Below are 16,692 nucleotides of genomic sequence, written 5' to 3'. Positions count from 1 at the left end.
CTTGTCATCTCACCATCACAGTTGGGCTCAGACATATTATTAGGTATTTTTTCAACTGCAACAAAACAGTGACAAAAACCTGAGTCCTTCTTCTTAGATTAAACGCTGGAACTATCCATCTTCCTTCCTTTTCATTGACTCTCCATTTCCCCTCTTCTAGCTGATCTGGTAACAGGCACGCAGTCTAAAAGCTCTCAGGAGAAGATGGTTGTGCATCATGGCTGACAGCGAGCCTTTATTTGTGTGTCCATGCATGTGTGTGTAAGGGGGAGAGAGGGTTTCCTCATGGCAGAGATGAAGGACTATAATCACACCAACAGATCCAGGTCTCTGACCGGAGCTGCTGCAGTCATTAGCTGCCTTCAGAGGGAGAAATAAGCCACTACTGCACTCAACACCGTCCACCTTGGCTTTCCTTGATCAAGGTTGTGTTTATTCACACACAGTAATTATTTCATCAGCATAACATTCATAATCTGTGCAAACATAACCTAATAAAGCAGCCAGAGGGATATTAGGCAGAGGTTTTAATAACTTGGCCTGATTTAAGCTTTCACTGCTAGGAGTTTGTGTATAAGCTAACAGAAGGTAATGAAATCGCTTTTGAAAATCTGGATTTAACTTTAGGTCAGCAAATGGTTGTTATACTGACCACAACCCACCTTTAAAACAGGCATTTTGTGTGTACGTGTGTACATACACACATACAAACATGTCTTTCTTTATTTTTTGTATTATTTTTCCCCTCCAACAGAAATCCAAGGTTAAATTTCTTGTTTTCCTGGCCAAATAAAGCCATTCTTATTCTGACACAAAATATTCATCTTAATACAGTATTTTTTGATTTGTCACAGAATATGTACATTTAGTTCTAATCACTGGAGAAGTATTATAAAATTATAATTTTAAAATATTATATATTATATATATTATATATTTTGTAAAAAAAAAAACAACAATAATAAAATAAAGATGTTTTGTTCAGTTTACTCGCAATACATTTAATAAAGAAAATGGGAGATCTATCTGAGTTGTAGCTCCCCTTGTGGTGTTAGGAATGTATTGCAGCCTAATGAAATTACAAAACAAAAATGCCTGCGAGCTGTAGTGTTATTTTTGAGAGAAAGAAAAAAAAATCTCAGCTGAAACAGAATGTTTAGGGATCCACAGAAAATTTGGGCCAATATAGTAAATTAATACAGTTATTATGGTCAGTGACTAATATTGCATTACACTGCAAGGAATGTCTGCTTTCAGTTTATGTTCCAGCTATCATGAGCACTGTAGGAAAACTTATTATCTCATATTTGAGACCCATATATCACCACGTCCTCCCTGTCCTACCCTTATTTCCTGCCCTTGTACTTTTAATCATCTTGTATCAACTCAGTTGATAATGTATGGTATTGATTATTAGAAGTTAATAAATTATATTAATTTATTAACTTTTTCAAATAAATGTATTAACATTTTTTCAAATGACATGAAAAAATGAAATTTTTTCATGTCATTTGTTGTTGATGTATGCAGCATCTCTTGTAAATGAGACAATGAATCTCAAGATATTTTCCTATATAAATAAGGGATTATTAAACAGATGTCAAAGAAAACCATTTCTTTGAAATCAATTATTTTTATGCATTATGAAGATGAACAGGCATCATTTTTTATAATGGTATTTAATTGTTTCTTTAATTTATTTTACTTTTGATCCTAAGTGTGCTGTTTTGCATAATGAGAAATAAGGCATATTGATGATCTTAGTTCTTTTCTTTTACTGCTCACCACTTCCAGTTGTCTTTGAGATTTTTTCTAGCTCTAAATGAAACATCTCCGTCTCTGAAGTTATGACTTTAATAACACAAACAACGGATTTCAGCTAAAGCGTGTGAAGTAACTTCGCGATATTAAAAGCTGAAACAAAAGCAGCCAACTCGGAACTGTTTCGCAGCTTCTATGCGAGTTTAGCACCAGGAACTGGAACCCAGGCAGAACGCAGTAAGCATACTAACGACCGCATCGACAGAGGTAGCTGTCTAACTTGAAATACTTTCATCTGGATTTTATTTTTTTCTTGAAAGCCAGACTCCCTCCTTCCTTTTGCTGAATGGATCTCATCTTTAACATTTAATTCACAACAAACAGCATTCATTTAGAGTTGCAGTGGGTTGGCATTGATTTCCATCGGAACGCGGACTGATTGGCTCCCTGGGCTCGGGGTTACGTAAGACAGGCCCGTTGAAGGGCAGCGGAGGGAAGAGAGCATTGATCCGCCATGCTGCAATTACACCAAACCCACTCGGCGACCCTTGCTCCCTAAATGAGATTTCTGGAAGTTGGGGAAAGAGAAAAAAAGAAAGGAAGACTGACATTTCTGTAAATGCGCATAATTATAACAAACGAGGCTACTTATTACTTAGAGATCAGAACCAGCGTGGTAATTACAGAAGCTCGAGGACACGGTTTGGCTGTCATCTTTTATTAGAGAGGATAGACAATGCCTCACGATTAAACTGCTGCACATACTACAATACATTTCGGTGATGAAGGTGAGAGCAGACTGACACTGCTGCTTCCCTCCAATTCTCTCACTGTGTCTTCTATATTTCAACATCTGTCTACGCATAAAGCAGGAGGGCGCTTGAACATTACTGGAGGAAGAAGGGGGGAAAAAAGGATATGTAATGGAATAAAATAAGCTGCACAACTACAAGAATCAATCAACAAGTCAAGACACTCAAAGAGTCTCTCAGATTATGCATAAGCCCGTCTGAGCAATGATTTATGTTCAGATTTAAGCTGCACTCATGTACTTCATGTCAGTACAGTAAGCTAAAATACGTCAAAGAGTTATTTCAAACCTTCCACTATTATTACTACAATAAAGGAAATACTGTTTTATACATAAGTATGTTTGTTCCTAGCCTGGTTATCGCCTTCCTATGCAATTGTGCTCATTTCTCATCTCCCTTCAGTTCTCTCTCTGGGATTTCTCTCATTGAGTTTGACTTCTCTGATTGAATTTCAACTTGGCCAATCAGCGAACAGAAGAAGAAGAAAATGTTGTGAACGATGATGTTGATATTCTGAGCTGTTTTAGGATTTTTGTTGCGTTGGCAATCACAACAGAAGAAGTGAAGCCATTCTGTCCGTATTGGTTGCGCTTCAATATATTGAGCACTTAAACTTGGAGCAAGAAGAATGTTTAATATATTTTCTTGCTCCTAAAGATGTTCCTGCCCTATTCCCCACATGGTTGTTTATAGCATACCCAATTTCCGGTATAAACTTCATTGAGCTGGCACATTACTTAGGACATGGCTAAACGTTAGCGGCAGAGTGTAATAAGATCCAGTCGTTTAAAACTTCAACAGAGCCACACCTCCAGCAAGACTCAGCTGGCATGTACACATGGAAACGTATCCACTCCGAGACCCAATTTCAAAAATGCTAATATCTGGTGTCTCACACCCCAGATCTGTGTGGACGCACAGTCTAAAAGACAAAACAAACTTCTGCAGATATGCCTAAAAGCGTCCCTGTATGAACAGGGTCTTAGTCATTCCTTTTGCCTTTTCAACCAGTGCTCAATTGCAATATAGTAGGGAAAAAAATATTATCACTAAATTGTTCCTGCATCAATAGACAAAGTTGCTCTTGGGAGATATTTTGATGCTATTCTCTACTCATGGCAGAGTTTTAGGGTGCTTTCACCCCTGACAGTCCAGTTGACTCTGTTTGATTGGGATAAAAATTACAACATTTGTTCCACTTCCAGATAGTGTGGTTCTTTCACACTGCACTGTGTAAAAATAAACCAAATCCTTTGAAAGACCTGTTCACCTACTCGCCTGTAGTGGCGCTGCACCAAGAGCCACTGAAGAAAACAACATGAAAACCTTTGAAGAAGAAATTGAGTGCAACTTCCTTCTTCATGAAATAGAAAAATAGCGTAGAGTCAGATTTTAGTGGCTGTAGGATTTCAATTTCGTCTTTGGCAAAAGACAAGCCATTTCTCCGGCTAGTGCTAGATGTTAGCATTTGTTTTGGTTGTATTTACCCAGAATGCCCTGTGTTATAGTCTGCTTCCTATAATTGGAGCGGCCTCCGTTCCGCTTGGCGTACACATATGCATTCAAACTGCACCAGAGTTCACTTTTTTGGTCACCACTTCCCCGAGTTAAATCTCCCTTAGAACAATTTCCTGGCATCTTCTTGGGTGTCTTAAAGCTGTTTTTGCAGCAGCTAAACGTCTCTCCTGGAACAAAGCTTTTGGTGCAGTCTTGAGAGTTGAAGCAAAGACATAAAAACAGCATGTGTTTGCTTGGAGGTAGCCATGGTTTGCAAAGGAAGAATGATTTCAAGCAGCAACTCTTTTAAAGCAGCCATTCTGTCCATCTGATTTAATCAGAATGACAGAGTGATACCAGCTGCCTGGTCTTCATTAACAGTTTCCCCTTAGCTTATTGTCAATTAGTGGCAGGGCTTAAGCACAGTTCCTAAGAGGTTTTCATGATTGAAGTATTTTTCATTAACTTTTATTACCTTTGCGGCTAACTGCATTTCATTTGATGACTTCTCACAGCAATTTGTACTAGATACAAACTGCCCCCATAAAAACTGAAGCAACAAATGAGCGAAAAAGCAACATTCTCAGTCTCAAACCTTTTGATTACAACAGGAGAAATAAAGAATGATGATGCATGTTTGTAATACTATCAGTGCTTATTGGTGAATTGCTAATACAACATGCTTGAGAAAGTTTTGAAAATAAATCATTTTTGTCTCTGCTTACATAATAAAGGAAAATTCAGCGAATTTTGTCACAGCAACTACTCTGTTACACAGCAGTGTAACGTTGACTTTGTTTGTGGTATATATAATTAATGACTGATTATAGCAGGAGGGTTCCTTAAATTACACAACAGTAAGAGTCTAACACAACAGTACATTTAAAGCTATTTGACCACAAATATTGAATTAAAGCACTGTTTCTTGTTCTTCCCAGTATGTTGACTATCTTAAATTGTGTTTTTTCTTAATATTAACAATCTAAGCCAATTTTGTGAAGCATCAAGTGCTCTATTGTCTATGAAGTATATAGTATTCATCATGTTATATGATGTTTGGATAGGGATGAAGTGGGTAAAACGGTGCTCCTTCATCAGGACATTGTACGTTTTGCTGTGACATCATGGTGTTTTTATTTTTGTTCCATATTTAACGGTCGTCTACCCTCAATAAGTCAAATAATTCTTCGCTGAATTATTTAAAAAAATAGGCTGGTCATCCCTGCTGTTGGAGTCACTTCAAGCATTTGGTATGTGGAGGTGCTGAATCTTCATTAATGCAGATAGTGAGTAGTGCATCATGAGATTAACCAACAGTATCACTGGGCCATTGCTGTGACATTTCAGTAGCACTTCCATCAAAATCCATCCAGTAGCATCTCTGTGTGTATGTGCGGGGTCTAGGAGTAGCAAGCAACATCCATTCCATGAAACTTTTTACCTGAACAATTCAAGATAGCCAAGTTTCACAACATGTTGCCTTGGATGTCATCTTATCTTTAATAAACATTTAATTATGAACAGATTTTAACTTTCAGTCACAAAAAAAAGAGACATGCTTTTCTTGCTGCTAGCTTAACATCAGATTTGGTAGTGTCAGCTCAAGGTGTAACAAAAATAATCAAAATTAGCTTCAAAAACTGTGATGGACGCATCTCAATTTGCATATTGACAGAAACTTAATATATCAATTTAATTGTCTGGCAGTAGCACCAATTTACACAGAGAGTGTTTTAACAAGGCAACATGAGAATTCATTTAGAGGGAGCGAATTATCCCCTTAACATTGCTGCCAAAACCTCTGTGAGGAAAATATGGCTTCATTTGTTGCTTACCTATCACTATCAATTTATCACTTTTTTGGAGTCTTGCACCAAAATGTTGCTTAATATGTACATTTGAATTGTGCAGTGAAATGACAGTATAGTCTGTCTATGTCTATGTTGTAGTAGATGGGTCTGGATTGAAATAAAAAAATTATTTAATTTGTTACAAGTAATCAAATTAAGTTTATCCAAGTAAATATATTAAGTTTATTAAATTGTCATGTTAAACAAACATGAATAAATTAAGTTTGACCAACTTAATTTGATTACATGTAACAAATTACCTCAGTTTTTTATACGTTGGAGCTCCATTTTCTTTTTTTCAGTATGTATTTCAGGTATTCTGAAATACACTTATTGTAAGTATTCTGTTGGAGCTGGAAAAAATACTCTGGAGTTGCACAAATGACCAGTGGCTGGCTGAAAAACCATAACAAAAGAGGGAAAGGCGCTGTAAGTATCACATCTTTGAATTTGCACATATTGTTATCTTTAATTTCATCCGATTACTGCATGTTCAGTTTCATTCATTCATATCTGGAGAGTACAAAACGTCCTTGCAGCATTCATCCGCTTCCCCCCTTATGAGCTGAAATGGCGCCAGTTCCCGTCTTAAGCAAAAAGAAAATTCCAACAGCCTCATTTTTTGATGTTATTCTGCAGCGTCAATACCCACTGCTCACCTTTGACCCTGTAACTATGGAAACTAACCCATGTTCCATTAACAGATGGCGACTGGGGACAAAAATGAACATGGCAAGTAATAAAGAAATGCAAGTAAGCCAGAGGGAAAGCATGAGGTGATAGAGATGAAAATAAGGTGTGAGGGAAAAAAAAGGAAAAAGAAAAGCAATGAAGTGAAAGAAGGGACAGATGGTGGGACAGAGGAAAGAAGATGTAGAGATGGAAGACAAGAAGAGACGCTCTCTGTCTCCAACTGTCTAACTACAGAACTTTAGAGCTTTTCATTGGAAACATCCGGACAACAGAACATGTGCAACGCTGATTATCTCTCTGATAGTGGAAAACCCGATGAGAAAACAACAGCAGCCTCGGCTATAAAAACAAAGGAGAGGACACATGGACCCAAGTGAAAGACTCATTCATTAACAGATGACAGAGACACAATGATGGACAACAAAACATTCTACGGCGTTCTAACGCAAGCCGAGACGTTCTGGAAACAACAGGTGGGAGTATCCGCATTAGAAACGGAAGTACTCAGTTAACTGGGTTTAACATTGAAGCTTATCAGCTTAGCTAAAGCCACAACCTTTGGAGGATCGTCAAGAGAAGGACTTCAGGTGATGTAATAGTTGGCTGAAGGAGCGATATAAAAAAGCTTGATTTGTACTGTAAGGACTGTCCGAGTCACAGAAAACGCAAAAGGGACTCAAGCAAAAATATCCCATGTAATGTTCAGTGAAAGAACCCGTCACTCTCAACAGTCAGAAAAGATATAAAAAAGAAAATTTCCTTCCATCTAATCAATACGATTGCAAAAAGATCACAAATTGTCAAATACTAGAGGGAATGATCAATGTGAAAAGATGGATCTGAACAAAAAAAATTTTGTACAGTATTTAAGTGCAATACAGCATTTATTTACCCTTTATTGTGAGGGTGGACTTCTCGATTTTATGAAAGGTGGCGTTGAAACCCAGACATGTTGTGACTGTACTGATAATCCGCTGACAATGACTTGGAAACAGCTACGCTTACATAATCCTCAGAAGGACCGTTTCCAGCTTCAGTGCCAAAACTCCAAATCAACTTCTCCTCCTACGTAAGCAGCTCTAACCTTCCACCGAAGGGCGGAAGGCTTCCATTTGTTAACCAGACGCAATTTTACTTTAATTTTCAACAAATCCCTAAATATCTAAATGGGACATGCTTGCAATGTTCCTCAACATGAACGCAAAGGAGGACAAAAGCATGGGTGCAAGGAAGCTTCAGTCAAGACTAAAACAGATGGAAGACCCCTTTATTAGAGCTCCACCAACCGATTGCACCACCTCTGAGAAAACACACAGCAAAATGAGCATGAAGTTTAACTCACAGCTGCATGATTAGGTAGAGGTGGTCCGGACTCTCATAGATGTCCTCCAGAGCAACGATGTTTTCATGCTTGATCCTGCAAAGCAAACACAAACCGATAGTAAAGCTCTTTATTTCATATAATATCCGTTGAATTGTCCTCCTTACACTTGTAGAAGCTGCTAAAGACTTCAGAGGTTCACCTAGAACTACAATATTACAGTTTAGATCAAACCTTGCATTTGTTAGAAAGGCCCAAAGACCAAACCAATTTAGACATTGTTCCATAGCTTGTAAATTGCTATTTAAAGAAGCTCCCCATCCAAACTGACGGAGCTCAAACTTTTATACAAAGAAAAAGCTACAATTTCTAGATGTGCCTATTTGATAGAGAAGCACCACAAAACAGCTGTAGTTGGAAATAGAGCAAAAGGTGGTTTCACAAAGTAGAACGTACAAAAAACGAAAATGCAGTTGTTCATTATGGTACAATGTGTGCTAGATGGCCAGTTAAAAAGCATGACTACATGGAAAACAGACTTAATTCTTGTTAAAATGTCATATGTATGTTAAGAGTTACATACATATTAAAGTTATGTAAGTAACTTTCATAAAAATATTTTTCTACACATTTGTTGAAACACAGCTTGTTGTGAACGCATGCCCATAGACGATAACAGTAAGTTGCTTCTCCACCGTTAGCTCATCGAGCAGCGAGTACAGGATGTTGATTGACAGCACTAAGACTTTCCTCCTGGCTCTGGTTAGTTGAAGAAATGCTCTGCTCCCAAGAAAAAACAGACGGCAACAGTAACTCAGAGAGGAGGTGGAGGAGATTGATCCTTTCACAGATGATCTCTCATACTGTAATGGCATGGTGACAGTATAAACAACATGTAAAACTTTTTTTTTTTAATAATACATACTGCATACTGCAGCTTTAAATGTAGATTGTGATTTTGTTTAAAGTTGAAATCTTTCTGCACTTTCATTCTTTTGACTTACCCGGCTAGCAAACACTTTGAAATCGGAATGAAAAATCTTTTCATCCTGGATTAATTTCCTCAAACTTCCCTCCCTCAAACTCTCCATGGTTACAGCAGCATGATGAGGGTTTTTCAAATAGTTCTGTGTGTATCTCTCTCTGTGTGTGTGTGTGTGTGCGTGCATGTGTGTGTGTGGTGCACATTCATTACCCTAATAGCTTAATGCTGGTAAAATCACGACTGAATTTATGTGGGCGCATGGTTTGATCATCTTCTGCATAGTAAATAGAGGTAATTCCCCCAGGTATGACATGTTAACACAAACATTCACAACAGGTGCGCAGGTGAGGCATCTACCACCTATTAGAGTGTATGATCTCTGTGACAGCAGGCAAGCGATGAGCCACGAAGCTAAGACACGACTCACAGACACACACACACACACACACGCACACACATACAAACACACAGATGAGTGCAGGTTGAATGGGAATAATGCGTGGATATAAGCCCTGCCCGGGATAATGAAGAGCTACAGACAAAAGTCTGGGTGTAACGGCAGACCAGAGTCAGTGTCCATTCACAAAAAGCCTCTTGTACATTTCAGGCTCCGTGCTGCTAAGAGCTGCTCTTATTCATGGATTCCTGTAACAGCTGTTGTGGCGGAGCTTTATAGTCTGTTTCTATCTCGAGAAACTGGCATGGTAGCCTAACCGTTTGTTCCAATAGGGAAGATACAGCCTTGTCATGTTTTTCACCTGTTTTCTTCGTGGGACGTCTTGGATAAGTATGGAAATCAAACATGTCCTGATTGTAGAGTGGACAGAAACAACCCAACAGTTGGGTCAGAGCAACTCAAGACCAATAAATCTCCTTGGAAATCTCTTAAACCCCACATCTAAACCATTTGTTTGACTTCAATAATTCGCCTCTCTTTCCCTCGGCAGAATGGATAATTTTAGCTATTCTGAGATCTTTTAATCTCAGTAGAAATGATTCTAGTGCGTCATGACTTCTGGATGGTTACCGACTGAATTACTAACTGATCCCCAAGTGCTTGGCCAACGAAGGACTCATTAGTTGGACGTTCAATCCCCTGGAAACAATTCCAAATATTTTTGTGAAATTTCTCTCCAGGAATTAGATATCATAATGTCTCTGTTTTTGGTTCATTGTCCTCCACTTATCTACAATCATGTGCCTGAGGTAACAAGTCCAGGATGGAAATGTAAAGACCCCTCCACTTAGTGACTCTCCACCTCATTCTGTGGGACCCCAAGTTGGTACCTGGCCAGAGTAGCACTCATTCTACAGCACCCAAGGTCCAAGTCTGTCTATTCTATTCCCACTCCATCATACTACCACTCGCAAGTAAAAGACTTTGATACTTGAACTCAAAGCTCGGACCAAGGGATTTTTGTAAGTCACAACTAAACAGTAAGTCTATCCTCCAAAGTCTTGAGTCAATTCCAAAGTAAAGACATGGCAGTACCAAGTCGAGTCCCAAGGCAAGACGTACCAGGCTTGACTTGAGTCTTAGTCAAATACGGTCAAATTTAATCACAAAGTAGAATTATGTGAAATTGTGAGTCGCTAGAATGACAGTTGAAGTCACATCTCAAGTCTTTTGGTTTGGATCCACAGCGCAGAAAATGAAGGTGTGGATGGTGTTATATAAAAACATAAAACTTTCATATAATTCGTAAAGTTTGAGAACTCCTGATGTGGTGAACCACCCCAGACTTTAAATGAACGGTTGTGAATATTGATATAGCTATTATTTTCATTTTTAACACACTTAGAAAAATGTCTAAAGGCATGGTTTAACTTTGTCAACAGCGGGTAGTTGGATTTTATTTTTTAAAAGGCAAACTGAACGTAATATAACGTGGAAAAAGTGAGGGTGTGTGAATATCTTCTGGATGAATTAAATTACTTTGTGTAAAATGTAAATAAATGTGTTTGACTTGTGTGTAGGATTCATGTGAACTAATTTTGGACCATCTTGTATTCTTAATAATTAGACATTATATGGATCATTTTGCCTTGTAAATTGCCTTGAGATGAATGCACTGAATTAAATTAAAAAGCAAAGCTTTGTCCTTTATAGAGCAAAAATAATATCTGCCTGTTTAGAGCTGTAAAGAAATCCATTAGATTTTCCAAAGGCGACCCAGTGTCTTACACTGCACATAGGGACACTCTGAACCATTTGCAGTAATAACATCCATTTATCGAAATGAATGTCAGCATCTCTTTCTCTCTCTTATTACTATTGGCAATTACAATTTTCTCTAATGTCCCTCTGTAGAGACAAATTAGTAACCTCAGCATATTTAATTACACCATACTTCTCTATTGTCACAGCATACACAAGTGCATCACTTTAATACTTCTCTATGATTGTATAGAGAAGTGCCTATCTATACCTTTCATTTACTCTTTATCTCAGCTGGACTAATAAGGAACCCCGATAACCTTCTGTATCTCTACATCAGTGACTTTAGTAGTAGTTGTTGGATAAGGCAATCATTTCAGGAAGATGTCATCAGAGCAACATTTTACTGCAAATCTTTGATTTGTAACCTATGGGTTGCTTCTAGTATGAAAAGTGAAAGTATTAGAGCTCATGAACTGAATGGAATGATGTATGAACCTGGAACAATGGCGTGGAGACAGACAGGGGTCACAGTGTTGGCACAGTACAGTACAACTACCTATCTTTGCAAGGCCCATTATCTCAACCCCAAGACTCTAGTGGTAGATTGTTTTGGCTGTGTTACGGAGGGGATAGACGCCAAGGTGCAAACACAGAGCCTCCTTCAGGAATAACTCCTCTAAAGACCATATTTAGCCTTTCCTAGCATTCCTTTGACAGCTCTTTGGTCTATGGTATGGAATGAAAAAATAAATTCTGTTAAAGGTATTGTTTTAAGCCGAGGTCATTAGTCGATTGGCTGATTGATTGATCTGTGTTCCACATGAATAGATAACGAATCTACTTGAGCCACAATTTCCCCTCAGTGACTCTCAAATTATTATTATTATTTTTTTAAATGTATTTCTGGCTGATATTGTTACATTAAAGTAGAACCACAATTACTTACACACACACACACACACACACACACACACACACACACACACACACACACACACACACACACACACACACACACACACGTAGAGAAACAATCAAAATCAACAAGGAATCTAATATTTCCCTCAATGTATCTGGTAAATAAGTCTAATGCATACTTACAACCCCATGAACACCCAGCAGAGATGTGTGTTTGGATCCCTGTAATTCCAGATCGATAAAATCGGGTTTATTTATAGAGCACCAAATTACAGAGAATCCAATCTCAGAGCACTTTGCAAGGTCCAATTCAAGCCCAGTTATATGGGTTTAGATGAAACTCAGACCAATCCAATTAATTCAAATCTTCTGCACACATTTAGAAAGTTCCTACACTCCAATATGCTCAACTGTAGCTTTAATCAACTTGTGAAAACCTTCAAGATTTATTAATACATGTTAGCCTTACCAGTAAAATACATTTTTAATTGACTCCTCTTATTTGAAGCATATAAAGGATGAAATAATTATTTTTTCTCACAGACTGGAATCTTTAAACAGGGATTTGAAAGATATTTTTTTTAATTTATATTTGATGCCTGGGGCTACGAGTGAAAAATAAACTCCTGTCTTTGAAGGCGCACACATTCCACACAAAAGCAGAACAGCTTGAGTCTGGCAGAGTTGAACTGCACGACTAAAGACCGACACACACTAGCCGCATATGATATGTGTCAAAACATAAGCTGCTCTGCACGGTTTTATACATCAACACACACACACACACACACAAATATGAGCTGCATTCAGGCGTTCATGATCGGCGTGGCATTTGTGTTGCTTCCCGGCATCAGCCTCAAAAGCTGAAATTACACATCGCATTGGCGTTGCCTTTGGGGCCACTTTCTGCTGCTAAACATAGACATCTTCTGTCATTACGGTGCCACCAGGATGTGCAACGGGCAGCGGCTGGTGTGACACTAACCGCGGTGGGACCGGTGGTGAGGGAGAGTTGTCTTTGTCCCCAATGCTCAGAGCGTTCAGATCCACTATTGTTCTCACAGCTGGATTGGGAGATATGGAGCCCTAATTGGAGGTTCGGCAGGCGTGATGCTCTGTCCATTCACAACGAACAGATTTCTGATTTGAGGCCTGAATTGATCCCACAGCTATTCAGGTTCATTGTGCAAAAACATGCCTTATATTAAAATAACAATCATTTATTTAATTATTTATCTAATTCATTTATAGTTTAAAATAAACATGTCGAAATAAATGAAAATTTTGAATTCAAAGGAGTAGTTGGGAGAAAAAAAATCTTGTATCTACACAAGACACTTGCGCATATCTTGCTGGATGGCATAAAACTGCTCAGACTACCATTGGTTTAGGTATGAAGTTGCCAACATAACACGCTAATTCTTGAAATTACACGTTATATATAAAATAAAATGGGACACTATTGCTATTAATTACCAACACTACAACAACTAGATAACAAGGGCAGAAAAAATATTTAATGTAAAAAATAGCGAGGGAGAGCTGTTATGCTAGCTTGACTTTGACAATGTTATGGTGTAGATATGATGTGGAATTGAGTGTGTTTAGGTTCAGTAAAAACCTAAACGACACACACACCAACTCTCTGACATATCAACAGTAGAGCAGGTGTTTAAATTAGCTAATCAAGCACTGCTGTGTTCAGACGATCACTTATTAATAATCGCAAAATAAACATAAGGTTTAAACATAATACTGTAACAGACTGAATGTTCTGTTCTTTGTGTGGGAAATGCTTGCATGTTTTTTGGTGTTGGATCCTGATACGTTAGTGGAGTTGTTGTCAGTTAGTTGCTATAGCAACACGTCTGTGTGATGTGTAGTCAATACAGAGAGCGAGATAAAAGAATAGTATGAGTGGTTTTTAGTTGTTCTTCAACTGGTTTTTTTTCTTTCTAATTTGATAACACCTACATTTCCAGGTTTCATTTTGTTAACGGGACTGTTCTACCACAACAGCGCAGCTATAGATGGCCAGTAAAAGAATCATCTTTTCGTCCTAAAAGGTTGTGCGCATTCGCAAAATATCCGAATGTAAACAATAACATGCAGCGTGTCTGTAATCTACCCCTTCTGTCAAAAGTCAATTCGCTACACCATAAGCAACCAAGTATAAATCAACCATACATATTGATGCATCTATAAACACAAAAAAGGCAAAGTATATGTAAAACTAATAATTACAAAAAATATATATATTTATAATGATTCAGCACTCTACTAATTGAATATAGTTCATTATACTTTGATAAAATATTAGATTTTATTATTTTCAGTAAAAATGTATCTCCTTGGTTTCTTTAGACGGATTGGGTCCACTTGTTTAGTTCTGACTTTTTTTTCTGTTTTCTGTAAATATCTTCATGTATTTAAACATAACTTGCAAAACATAATAGTCCAGCAAGTCGCAAAATTTCATTCGTTTTAAGTTAAAGAACAACTGATTCGTTGGCTCTCTGTTTTCTGCTTAGAAATCTAACGGCTTTTTTTTTTTTTTTTTTTTTTGCAAAATTAAAAGAAAATGGACAAGTATTCTCCCCAAACATCTACACAACAGGTCAAAAATAATTAAATAATAACTCAGTTTTCTTTGATATGATTGTGTGTGCGTAGCTGCACGGCCCTGGTGTGTGTGATGTGTGTTTGAGCTGTGCATCGTGACCTGCGGGCGAGGGCTGACAGGGGAGGGGAAAGATGGATGTATAGATGGATGTATGGAGGCGGGTGGGGGGGTGGGGGGGTATTTTGCATGGAAGTAACAGAGGAGATCCACAGTTGCCCCGGTAACCAGTAGTTGTGTGTGTGTGGTGGTGTGACTGCGCTCACCTCCTCAGCACGGCGATCTCGTTCTCGATGCTGCTCTCCTTCCCCTTCAGAGCCTTCTTGGGGATGCATTTGACGGCGAACATGCGGCCGGTCAGCTTCTCCTGGGCCAGGACCACCTCTGAAAACGCCCCTCTGATGGAACAAAGGAAACGCACTCCATTTCAATCTCATGCTTCATGATTTCAGCTATTTTCTCCTAAAGATGCAATTCACGACAAGTGCAATGTTTATCCAGTCATCAAAAATATTCGGAAAATTGCACTGCTGTGTGAATGTGCACCGATGTGACACTTTCGACTTTCCTTTCTTAACGACATAAAAGAACAGCACCGGCAGTAGGGCAAATGTCTGTGTTTTTCAGCTCTTAAGATCCCTCTGTGTGTGTGTGTTTTGTGAATGTGTGTGTGTGTGCGTGTCGTGTTGACAAGCGGGGCGATGAATGAAGATGAGCCTATTGCGAGTTAATCTGCCTGAAGCGAGTGCTGGCTCCTTTGTTGATCTGCCCTCAGACTCGCTGGCGTATCAGAGTAAACACGATGCATGCGCCCTTATCTCTTTTCGGCCGTCCTTGTTCTTACATCTGTTCGGTGTATCAGCAACTCGCAGCGGGAGAACATCCAGACTGCAGGAATTCAGCTAACAATCTAACCAGAGCCTTTCAATTTCCTTGCTTTCTGACAAAATTTGTCTACACGTTCTGTAGAAATCCAAGGTAACATGGGAGTATACATATGTGAGACTGGTTTGGTAAAAAAAAAAAACCCAAAAAACGGCCTCTTGTTCAACGTTTCACTTTGTTCTGAGGGTCTGGGCCCTTCCTGGAGGCGTGGACTCTGTTGAGATTTGAAACAACTGGACCTGATTCTAACCAATCACTAGCATTTAGCTGTGATGGCTGTAATGCGTCAGCTACGCTATGAAGCTAACCAGAAATTGCATAAGCTGAAAACAACCATAAACCACTGAGATGTTGAACTGAATAACATCTTTGTTAGCAATAAAAGATCTTAACCATTCCTCACACTCCCACCTTAATTGTTCAAATCATCCATCTGTTCTCTGGTTGGTCTGGTTGAAATGTAACCAGAGAAATCAAAATCAATGGGGGAAATACCAGACGGAACACTGAAGGGAGATGAGAATCAAGAGGAATTGTGTAGGAAGGTAATGGCCTGGCTAAATGGAGGAAGATTTTTAGCATGGCTAATGCTGCGCTTGAGTCATTTCAGAAGTCAAAATCATGTCACACTCGTATTTTTTTGTGAGACTAACTACATTTAGTGAAAAAATAAAGAATAAAAAAAAATTCACACCTGATCTCATGTAAAGTAATTCAACAGGCAAAACTAATTAATGGCAGTGTACTTGTGAAACAAATTTAACTTGAGTTTGCTATTGGTAGATACTAGTACACAGTTTATTTTGGTGAATGTGAGTGTTCTGGTCCTGTGTGTGTGTGCGCGCGCGTGTGTTTTCGGCTTCTCCTTCAAAGTGAAAAGCGGCTGCTGTGAATGAACTCTCTCTTTTCTTTTGCATCAATGTGTGTGTGCCTAGCAGAAAGCCCCGAAGCCAGTCAGAGCGCGGCGCATTCTGCGAGCTGTCCATCAGCCTGCAGGCAGAGCCGTGTTCACGGTGCCCGCATGCCAACGCAGACCCGCTGCCTGTCGCCGCCCTGCTGCAGTCGGCGTATTTCCGTCTGTTTGGTAACGACTCCCTCTCTCTTCTCACCTCCACCGCCTCTCCTGCCAATCTCCCTTAGTCTCTTGCAAATCTTTCAGAGTGACAAGTGATCATAGCGCCTGTTGCCC

The 16,692-nt window shown here is 38.9% G+C and overlaps 1 protein-coding gene across 1 annotated transcript in view; it reads right to left on the bottom strand.

Annotated features, from left to right (window-relative positions):
* The window catches only part of camk1da (calcium/calmodulin-dependent protein kinase 1Da), a 68,955-nt gene that overhangs the window by 21,220 nt on the left and 31,043 nt on the right, over nt 1-16,692 (bottom strand). The window contains exons 2-3 of the mRNA XM_008401450.3: nt 14,885-15,016; nt 7,956-8,030 (exon numbers count right to left, since the gene is read on the bottom strand). Of these exons, the coding sequence (XP_008399672.2) occupies nt 7,956-8,030; nt 14,885-15,016 (207 nt within the window). The remainder of the gene's footprint in view (nt 1-7,955; nt 8,031-14,884; nt 15,017-16,692) is intronic.

This window comes from Poecilia reticulata, chromosome 23, assembly GCF_904066995.2.
Source record: "Poecilia reticulata chromosome 23, P_reticulata-male-v2, whole genome shotgun sequence".
NCBI lineage: Eukaryota > Metazoa > Chordata > Actinopteri > Cyprinodontiformes > Poeciliidae > Poecilia > Poecilia reticulata.
The sequence above is the reverse complement of the archived record's forward strand: the minus strand, read 5'-3'. Positions and strand labels throughout refer to the sequence as shown.